This window comes from Nicotiana tabacum, chromosome 4, assembly GCF_000715075.1.
Source record: "Nicotiana tabacum cultivar K326 chromosome 4, ASM71507v2, whole genome shotgun sequence".
NCBI lineage: Eukaryota > Viridiplantae > Streptophyta > Magnoliopsida > Solanales > Solanaceae > Nicotiana > Nicotiana tabacum.
In genome coordinates, this window is record NC_134083.1 from 21,529,945 (window position 1) to 21,540,372 (window position 10,428).

The window sequence follows — 10,428 nt, forward strand, 5'->3', positions numbered from 1 at the left end:
AATATTGAATGACATTGCTGATCTTTTCTGTTGACTTTAGATTCAAGACCATTTGCTACTAAAGTGAAAGAGGTATTTTTCTTTCAATCTGAATGTGTTAAAGGAGTCAAGTGAATTTACTCCAACTTTAATCTCCCTACGTAATTCTACCACCTAATGGAACCAGAATCAGATACAACTAAAGGGATCCGAATGCACATGGATTCTCTGTTGATCAATTTTCTCCCGAATCCAGCTATTCGACCAGAACTCACACCAGGTGCTTTATTGCCAGAAAAGAGTACTTCATCTGCCTGCCAAAGTAGATGGTTACCACCATAGAAAATTGAGGGTAATATTTCTGATCTCACATTGGTCGATCAAATTGAAAAGAACAGGTTATAAAGTGGATGATTTTGCATATGAAATAACTAGACATTTTAATCTCCGGTTTCCTGATATCAAATGAATAGCAGAAAGCAAAATTAGACATTTTAATCTCCAGTTTCCTGATATCAGTTGTACTAGCACATTTGAGGCCTTCGCCTTTTGGATAATGCCCATTCCTCATTACTTAATCAGGATCATCAACCAAAGTGGCCTCAACTTAACATGCAAACCATTTCTCAATCTAAAAAACAATATTAGTATAGAATTCGCTTAATACATCCTATATCATGGCTGACAAGATGCCAACGGGCTTTGTCTTTGTATGTTCCACATCTTTATCTGAATGTGTCTCAACACTAGAAGATATCTGGATGGAACCGTCCAAGAATAGAGTTGCTTTGCTGAGCCTGGCGCAAATGCATTTTCAAAGCATAATTATTCACCTGCAATGACGACCACTGAATTAGGAATTCTGAGTAGACAATCTTGTTTGCATTCATTCCATAGAGAACAGAAAGAGGGAACATAAGAAAACTTTCCTCTCTTTTCTTCCTCTTTCCCATTTTCAATTCATGTTTGCACATGGACAGGCAGTGGTTCACAAAATTTCTAAAGCGCACGAGTCTAAAAACAAGGACGAAAGTAAAATACATGTGCACTGCAAAATAGCAGTAATGCAAAGATCTTTATGTCAATATTTTGAAAATTGTTTTACCTAAAAATATAGGTGCTACTAGCTTGGAGTAATGACATATAATGTTTCACCAAAAAATATAGATGTACAATATCCAAAGTTTCAATCATTTATTAAGTAAAATGTTGCACTTTTCTCGATTATCGCTTCTGCTTCCAGCATAAACAAGTATAGCAGGCATTCTCAAAAGTAGAATTATTACTCTGAAGGCCTAGATATGACATATGTTATACTCACTCTATCCTAGTTTGTAACATTCCTTGAATTTTGATACGCCAAAAATATTTGCAATTATATACCTAATAATAATATCATTTAATACTACTTTCACAAAATTCGAGGGTCTATTGGAAGCAATCTCTCTACCTTCACAAGGTAGGGGGTAAGGCATGTGGGATTAGACTGGGTTTGTTGTTGTACTACTTTCACAAAATTCAAAATTCAAAAATGTAAATCCATTTATTTGTCAAAATTAAAGATCATATTCTCTATCAGAGTCACTCTAAACAACGTAATTTTTGAACCACTATTAATGTAACACAAAATCCAATTTAACTTAGACTCCCTATGCCTAGTTTCATGACATGGGATGGAGGAGGCATGGTACTGCAATGCAGACTATGCAGTTCTAAAAAATATGAGAATTAAGTGTTTGTTAAATAATATGAAAACCAATATGCAAAATAAGACCACCACCACCAGGAAACATCAATAGTAAAACTAAAAAGGTCAGATGAAAAAAGTGAGCCACTTCAAGAAAAGTTAGTCTCTAAAGCTCCAGCTTTTACCTCAAGCGTTTTTAATTGTTCCTGATATTGAGCGATCAACTGCTTCAATTGCTGCACTTCCTGATTTCTATCATCATACTCCTTTTGTCGTTCATGCTGGATGGAAACAGCACGTTTGAGAATGGTATTTTCTCTAAGAAGCACCTCAATTTGCTCCTTCAACATCATATTTTCCTGAAAAAGAAGTGACATGGTCAACATCCAAAAGATTTGTAGGTGAATACCAGTGAATTAGAAGGACAACATGGTAAATTACCGAACATGAGTAGCATTGTTGTACTCAGACCCACTAAGCACTACAGTACCACAATAAAGCAAAAGAAATAGTGCACTAAAATTGAAGCAGCATAGGCATGCTCAGTATATCTTTTTGTTGAAAGCTTAGTAAATATAGCAGAAAAAAGAAGTATCTGGAAGTCAGCAATTTCTTCTACTACAATGACATCAAAAAATTATTCTAGCTCAAACCTACAGATCTAATGGTCACACAAATCCAATACCAACCTTGTGAATATTTTGAGCTGCTCCTGCACCGGCATGCACACTAATTGATTGCTCTAGGCTCTCCAACACTCTTGTGGCACGAGCCCTAGCATCATCTATGCTTGTAGCACTCATCATTTCCTGGACCAACAACTCTACCCATTCTGCACCATCAGCTGGAAGATTATTCTGGAGAGGAGGACCTTCAGATCGGACATCTGGGCCATTAGCTGGGTTTTCTCCTGCAAGAGACTTGATTTGTAAGGTTTATAATTCACGAGAAACAGCATGGTGTATCAATAAGGACCAAAAAGTCGTGGAGAAACACAGGTGGCCGTAGTATTTTTATACAAATAGATAAACATCAGACGGCTACTTATCTGAAACATCTGAGAGCTCGCATAAATAGTTTCATACAACTCCATAGAAACATATATAGGTATAGACATGCAGTTAGGGGGATAAGAAAGCACTTACTTTCTCACTTTAGTTTATTGCTACCTTCTTGCTCATGTATTGGAATGAAAAGGCTCGAATACAGCTGAACAGATATAGCCAACCCCAACTAGTTTCGGTTTGAGGCTCCATTATTGATTTGTTTTTGACAAGGCTAGAAACTTCTCATAAAAGTTAAAATGTCCTCTCAGTGAGCATAAAGAACAACAAAATCCAATGTCCAACGTCCATACGAGACAGCAGCAAAGCACAATTTTAGGAATATTAATGTTGACCCGACAAAATCATTTATCAAGAAAAATTTGATGATCCAACCATATAATTTTTGCTGATCAAGGCATAGAGTTGTAGCTTCCCAACAATCATACAACATAAAATTAACGAGGCAATCAATGACATTCTCATACATATATCTCGATCCAACCTCAGAAATGGGATAACAATGTATAACGTAAGGAATAATGAACATGAGCAAGAACTAAAACTCTGGAGCATCAAAGTAGGGGAAAATTATTTTATACATACCATTATCCATCTCTCCATCGGTAACTGACTTCCCATTGGCATACACAAGGTGAAGCTCATGTAGCCTCTTAATAGCTGCATCCAAGTCATTGCCACTCTCTTCAAGAGCTTTCTCAATAAGCTGAACGGTAAATATAAAAGATTCAGAACATCAGAACTTCTATTAGAAAACAAAACAGCAAAACAGAAAAAATAATCAATTGGGTTTCAGTACCTAGTATAATCATAGTCAATACTCAATAGCATATTTGCCACTGTTTGTAGTTAAAATGTTTACCATTATTTGTGGCAAACATAACCAAAGTAATTACTATAAGCCTTTTAAGATTCAAAAACATTTCTCATTTGTCGGAAATGAAGGTTAAGATTGCGGTTCAAGCGTCAGATAGAAAAATGAATATGGAATTGATAACTGAAAATGAACAAATACTAACAAAATTCTAAAGATTTAAAAAGAAAAAGGGGAAACCTGACTGTCCATATCAGGAAATAAAGCTCTCAGCTGATCGATGTACGTGGACGGCGGCGGCGGCGAAGCGGAGAATCGGACCGGAGAAGTGGAGGAAGAACAGCGAAGCTTCTTCGAGACAGGCGGCGACGCTGAAGTCGGCGACGGCGATTGTAAATCATCAAAGAAAGATCTCTTGCCGCAAACAATTGCAGACATTGTTTAATCTCCGTGTAAAACAATTCGACTCACAACAATCTTTCAATCTAATTTCCCCTACAAAATAATTGAGAGATTGATTATATGATAGCCGATTTAAGAGATTAGGTTTAGGGTTTTGTGAGTTACATGTGATGTAAGGTCTTGAGATTCGAAGCTTTTCTTTAGGGATACACCTTTTAGCTTGGTGGCTTTGGTTTGCATCTCCTTTTGTGGTGTGCTTCTTTTTATATAGTGAAGATGAGGAGTTGTATCCCTTTGAGTTTGGGAACATCAAATTAAAAAAAAATATGAAAAAAAAGAGAATGGAAAGTTTGATGTGACGAAGGAAGAGGATTACAAACACGCGCTAAAAGGAGAGCGTTTGAATTTCCTTCCTGAAATTCATGGTGGAGGTTGTGGGAGTACAACGTCATGTTGCCGCAAGTAATGTTTGTTAGGAATATAAGGATTTATTTGTCTTTAATGCTAAAGCGAAAAAAAAATAGCCTTTAAACTTGACCAAAAAAATTCACAACTTAAACGAAGGGGAGGACATATTAAATATCTCAAATAGGTTGGAAAGAGCTAATATGTGAGATATGGAGTTGACTGTACCCCTATCTTTAGTACAAATTATATATTATCTTAAGAAATTCATTAAATATATATATAATTTTTTTAATTTAGAACTCAGTAACTTAAACGAATCTTAAATTCATAAACTTGAGATCCTCTGGACGTAGACGCATGAGATTCAAAGTGTAAATATTTGAAATATTAGAGATCACGGTACTAATACTAAGTAAGAAATTTTACATTTTCAATAAAAAGGACAAGCCAAGAATTAACGGTATTACTACGTATACAAAACTATTCAAGTGTTAGGAATTGAAATATTAGAAGTATATACGAAGTTACACAAAGACTGTTTTTAAGAGTAAAGCTCAAAAAGTTCTGCCCATAAAAAGCTAATGCTAAAGTTGAGGCATTGTTTTAAAAGAAACAATGAAATCCTAAACGTATACAACCCCCCTTAAAAGTGCTACCGAGATTACAATTTGGAAAAGCATCAATCATAATATGATTCTCCTTACGAACTTCTCTAAGTTGGATCATGGGCCTTCTTATTGCTTCAGTGAGCTACCAGACTTCAGGGCTTTAGTACGTATACAAACTGGACCTTTGCGCATTTTCTGTTGGGTAGCCCATTGGTGAACTAAATCTTGAATTCCAGCAAATGCAATCAAGAACTCTGCTGCATCTGTTCTGCTTAACACTTTCTTCACCACCATTTCCATTGCCTTTAGCCTCAGGTTTTGGGCCTTAGTAATAACCCTGTGGATCTTCTTAAATTCAGATTGTATGCAAGCCATTGCACTCTCACCCTTTTGGGCCTTTGGGCCAAATGGTAAATGGAAGATACAATTAGCCTGGATCTCAGCCATTTCCTCATCAATCACTGCCTCTTCAATTCGAAATTCGTTGATCAATTGCGGTAACGCCACCTCAATGGGAACTGATTCTAAAGCAGAAGAGTGAGCCAAGTGACAAAGCAGGCCCAAGATTGTGGAGGGCCGCCAATCGCCTAGCCAGGTCAATGTGGCTAGTTCTGGTGAAGGAGTCCATTTGGGCATGATTAATTGGGCCACATCCTTGAGTTTGGTTGGGACCATGGCCGTGTTATATTGGGCCCGAAAGCGGTTAAGTTCTTCCTCAATTAGTCCGTCGACGGCCCATCTTGCTTTTAGCTGTTTCTCTAATCTAGCTGCTCTGTTTATCTGCTCTCGCTTCCATATCCCCTGTTTTCCCCAAGAAAACTCTTCCCCTGCTCAAAATATGTTCACTCAAGTTTCTAAAAATATAATCTAAAGTATTAAGCGTCTAAGAACAAGTTTATTCATAATCCAATGAGATGAATTACTCAGAAAAATTTAAGTAATCAGAATCTTGACACATTAAGCCAGAGTTAACACTCTATAAACTGGGCAACCAAGAGCTTCAAATAATTACTGAATTTGATGGGCTACTGAAAACTTTCAAGAGAACAGAAAATTCCCTCATTCTGGTGGGAAGAAGGATTGTATTACCCCAAAAACCACATTCTTGATACAAAATGGAGGGGGAAGAAAAAAAGACAGAGATAAACAGAGGAGGAGAAAACAGTAATTTATTCTACCTCGTGAAGTGGGTTCCCATTTTTGTATTGTTTTGCATCTCACAGGTTCGCTAATTTTCTCGGAGTCAATGATCTCATCGTCATTGGAATCATCTTCAAGTATTTCCTTCCCTTTGTTATTGACATCTACGTGATGAGTTCCTTCAACAGTTTTCCTGCCATTGTAACAGAATAGTGGAGAAGAGAGCGAAGTAGAATTAGTGTAAAGCAAAAGAACCTGTCAGGAAAAAAGGAAAGGATTAACAAGAACGTACAATATGGGCAAAGACGAAGCTCGCTTCATTCTTTCTTCTTTTTGCTTTGTGTTTTCCTCTCTAGTTCTTGGTTCTTACCTCTCTCAGAAGCCGAAATTGTGAAATTTCAGTTACGTGGAGCTACGAATAGAAGAGAGTATGAACCTCCTAAGTGATTTTACCGACCTTTTATAGGTGGAAGAACATCTCTCATCTCTGTGTGAGTATTTTGTGGGTGGGTGGGTAGGGGGGAGGGGTTAAGTAAACAAAAAATGAGATATGCTGCGGCATCAAATACCATTCGTTTGCTTAGAAGCATAGATAAAAAGGAATACACCCTTCAAATCTAGAGAAATTAATTAGCTCTAAATCAAATGAAAACAAGGTGCCTATTTCTAGCCTGTTGATCTTGATAACAACAATTTAATAGACGCCTAATATTTGTTTTCACATAAACTATTTTTTTTAACTAAACGATGGTTAATTAGTAAATATTCTTAGCAAATTAAATTACTTAGTTATAAAAAGTTAGATATAATTTGGTGTAAACATCAGATGTGAGATTATAAAAAGGTTATTATTTGCTCAAATCATTTTTTTTCTTTCTTTTTAAATGAGATTATGCGCGTCTTTACATAATAAAGCCCATGGTCCTTTTCAAGCTTGGAAGTTGGAACTAGAGCAATTACTTAGCAAATCACAAGTCTACCTAAGATGAGTTAAGGTTCCTATTTGTATTTTTTTTTTTTTATTAAAAAAAGAAGAAGAGGAACAACCATTCCCAACCTGTAGATTAAAAACCAAAAGTAAATACAGGATTATGTAACCTAGTCACCTCCCTTCCTGCTGAATGAATTGGAAACCAATTCTTTACAATTGAGGATAGCAAAAAAGGACCTTTTATGCACTGCCTACAGGCCTAATAGTAAGAGAAGTGTTATGAATTTCTAGCTGGTTGATGCTAAGCTCATATATCTGCTCTAACTACTAACTAGGATATATTGGATAGCATAAATGTCTTACAAGTTGTAATAAGATAAACACCAATTGGTTTAAAAATATGGCCAAATGATGCATTTATACCAAGGAATCTCGGTGAAGATTAAGGAAATGTATAGTATTTGGGAGCAGCAAAACGGATGGCTGCTTGAGGTTGTATGTGGGCTAAAAGGCATTACGGTCCCTTCATTATTTCATTCAAACACATTGGATTTCGATCTACTTTGGATCATTGGGTGAGCATTATTAGTTTCCAACTGTAGCTGTTACTAGTAACAAAGACTAATGTTCACTACACAAATATGCATTGAGCATTTTGTATCGAATTTCTGCCCTTTGCGGTTCTGACCTTACGTTTTTCTGTATACATGATAATCAAGGTCTCATTAGCCTAATGCTGCTCTGAACATTTGTCCTACAACAACGAAGTTCTCCACATGAAATTGTGACGTCTTATGGTTGCTAGAATGTTAATTCTTCAACCATCTTTTTATTGCTTTGGACCTGCAGCTTCAATTTGCCCAGCATGTGACATTACAAGATGTATCCGACTTTATGCTCTGGACTAGTTTCTCGATACGTGCGTTGCACGTATGTATTGAGTTCATTAATACACGTTGTTGCAAACTAATATTAAAATTAAAGTATAAGTATACATGAAAGAATAAAGCATAATTTTTTTTGAATGATCATTGGGGATCGTCGTCAATTGAATTGTTCGTCCGAACCTACAAAGATGAACAATCAAAGTGTATTACATACATGTGATTTGAATACTTATTTATGAATTTGAGGTTAATAATTTATAATTAAGTGTATCTCACCAAATACTTTCTTGTAGATGATATTCCTTGTGTATGTTCCTTCCATCCGTTTTGGTTGTTCTGTCATAACAAGCACTCTTGTTATCGATATTGGTATCCCTCTTGAAAGTACGACGTAAAGTTGTCCATGTGAGAAAACATCTTGTGGTAGATACAATCCAACATTGGGTATTGTTTGACCTTGTGCTTTTTTTATTGTCATTGCAAAACATAAGCGTACATGGAATTGTTTTCGCACGAATTTGAAAGGATATCCTTCATTTTCAGGTGGACCAAGTTGGATTCTTGGGATAAAAATATGTTTCTTAGCAGATTGATCCGTTGTAATTTCGGCATGTATGGCATTGTTGTCAAATCCTCCCCAGGTCATCCTTGTATAAGTACATAAGCCATTTGAAGGGTCTAAATTTCTAAGTAGTATGATGGGCGCATTTTCTTTCAAAACTAACTTATTTAAGGAAATATAAATATGTTTAATTTTATTGGTATTTGTAAATTAAAAAGTATGTATACACATGTATAGAGAGAGTGAAAGAAAGAGTTTAAGATAAACTTAAGTGACATAATAGGTTTGACGATGTACCTATATGGAGGAAGATCATTTGGTGTTAAAGTATTGATGTATTCTTCTTGATAGTAGTTGTTGGTATCATCTTTTGCAGGGGTCAAAACTAATAAATATCTTGCTTTTACCAGGAAACATTTCATTTTAATTGATCTACAAATTCATTTATACTTGCTAATATAGCTTTTTCTGTTATGAACTGTACAGAACTGGCATTTTGATGTAGTTGATGGAAATATTTCTCTTATCAAGCATTCTTCTCCTTTATCATCAGTATTGTGTTTGACAACTATTTGTTTTGGAAGAAGTATTAAGTTATCCTTTACTCTTTTCTCATCTCCATAACCAACACGAAGTAAGGAATTACTGAAATTTGGATATGCTCTTGCTCTCATATTAGTTGTGAAATGTATCTTTTCCATTAAAGGCTACAAATATGATTTCACTAAACTTGCGTTAACCTTCTCTGTTCTTGTAGATTTTGGAACAACTGGCAATACTTGTCGAAAATCGCCTCCAAAGACCATGACTTTTCCTCCAAAAGGTACACTGACATCCATTATATCGCGAAAGCTCCTCAATTATGTGACGCTTTGCCATGGGTGCTTCATCCCATATTATTAATTTTATTTGTCTTATTAACTTAGCAGCACCGCTTTGTTTTGACATTTTTGTCATAGTTGTATCATTTGTTTGAAGAGGTATGTCAAATCTAGAGCGAGCTGTACGACCTCCTAGTAATATTGCGGCTGCTACACCACTGGTTGCAATTGCCAAAGCTATCATACCTCTTGATCTAACATTTGCTAGTAATGCATGATATAATAATATTTTTTTCAGTTCTCCCAAGTCTATCTACAAAAAATAATCATATTGTTCTAGAGTCTACACTATGTAATATGGTCTTGAAAGCTTGTGCTTGTTCATGATTCAACTTTGATTGTGTCTCATAATCTTCTACATGTACCTTCATAGATATTTCTTCAATTATTTCTCTATATCCTGAAGTAATTTTTTGGCATGACTGTTGGTTGATTTTTGGTAAATCATATTTTTCAACACTTCAACCCATACTCCCTAGATAATAATTAATACTTTTTAGTGTACATTGGAGTTGAGTAGCAAGTGAATTTTCATGCATTCTTCGAAGACTTTCATCGTAGTATGATTCCCATAGATTTCTAATATCCGTTGGATTGCAATGAACTAAAATTATTGCAAATAAACTTCGAAAAGCTGATGGCATTTTGAAGAAGACAACCTCACGTAAATATTCAAAAATGCTATTATCTAATTCTAATAATCCTCTTTCTTTGGCAGCTTCTTTGAAAGTTTCACATTTTTTTTTTCATTAATAGTGATCAAATCTTCAAATGAAAATGGTCCTCTAACGTGGTTTAGTAATAATATCTCGTAATATCTTTCACCTTCTCGGGGATTAGTTATATTATTGATTTTTTAATGTTAATAAGCATAATTTAAGAAGTGAATAATAATGTGAATTTAAGTAGTAGTTGTCTTACCAATAACAATCCGATCAATCACGGATCGTGTTTTTCTTTTCGTCCAAATTTTGGGCTGCGGGTTCCAAACATAATGCTTTGAAAATTCTCTGTAAAGATAATTCCGTGCCTCATCGTCTATTGAGCACATCCTGAAATACTTGG

At 35.5% G+C, this 10,428-nt stretch overlaps 2 protein-coding genes across 3 annotated transcripts; both read right to left on the bottom strand.

The window, feature by feature from the left end:
* Nucleotides 1-417: 417 nt before the first annotated feature.
* On the bottom strand, nucleotides 418-4,262 carry LOC107828424 (uncharacterized). 2 transcript variants are annotated; one of them, XM_016655720.2, is made up of 6 exons: nucleotides 4,112-4,262; nucleotides 3,785-4,039; nucleotides 3,316-3,436; nucleotides 2,356-2,576; nucleotides 1,852-2,025; nucleotides 418-812 (listed from the first exon to the last, which is right to left on the bottom strand). In XM_016655720.2, the coding sequence occupies exons 2-6, from the start codon at nucleotides 3,980-3,982 to the stop codon at nucleotides 726-728; spliced, it is 801 nt and encodes a 266-aa protein (XP_016511206.1). In that variant the 5' UTR covers nucleotides 3,983-4,039; nucleotides 4,112-4,262; the 3' UTR covers nucleotides 418-725. The 2 variants fall into 2 exon arrangements, with proteins under 2 accessions (XP_016511206.1, XP_075107633.1); XM_075251532.1 differs by having other exon boundaries at nucleotides 3,785-4,203.
* A 552-nt stretch (nucleotides 4,263-4,814) lies between these two features.
* LOC107828425 (uncharacterized) lies at nucleotides 4,815-6,611 on the bottom strand. The gene is made up of 3 exons (XM_016655721.2): nucleotides 6,395-6,611; nucleotides 6,141-6,295; nucleotides 4,815-5,789 (listed from the first exon to the last, which is right to left on the bottom strand). The coding sequence occupies exons 1-3, from the start codon at nucleotides 6,421-6,423 to the stop codon at nucleotides 5,089-5,091; spliced, it is 885 nt and encodes a 294-aa protein (XP_016511207.1). The 5' UTR covers nucleotides 6,424-6,611; the 3' UTR covers nucleotides 4,815-5,088.
* Between the last annotated feature and the right edge of the window lie 3,817 nt (nucleotides 6,612-10,428).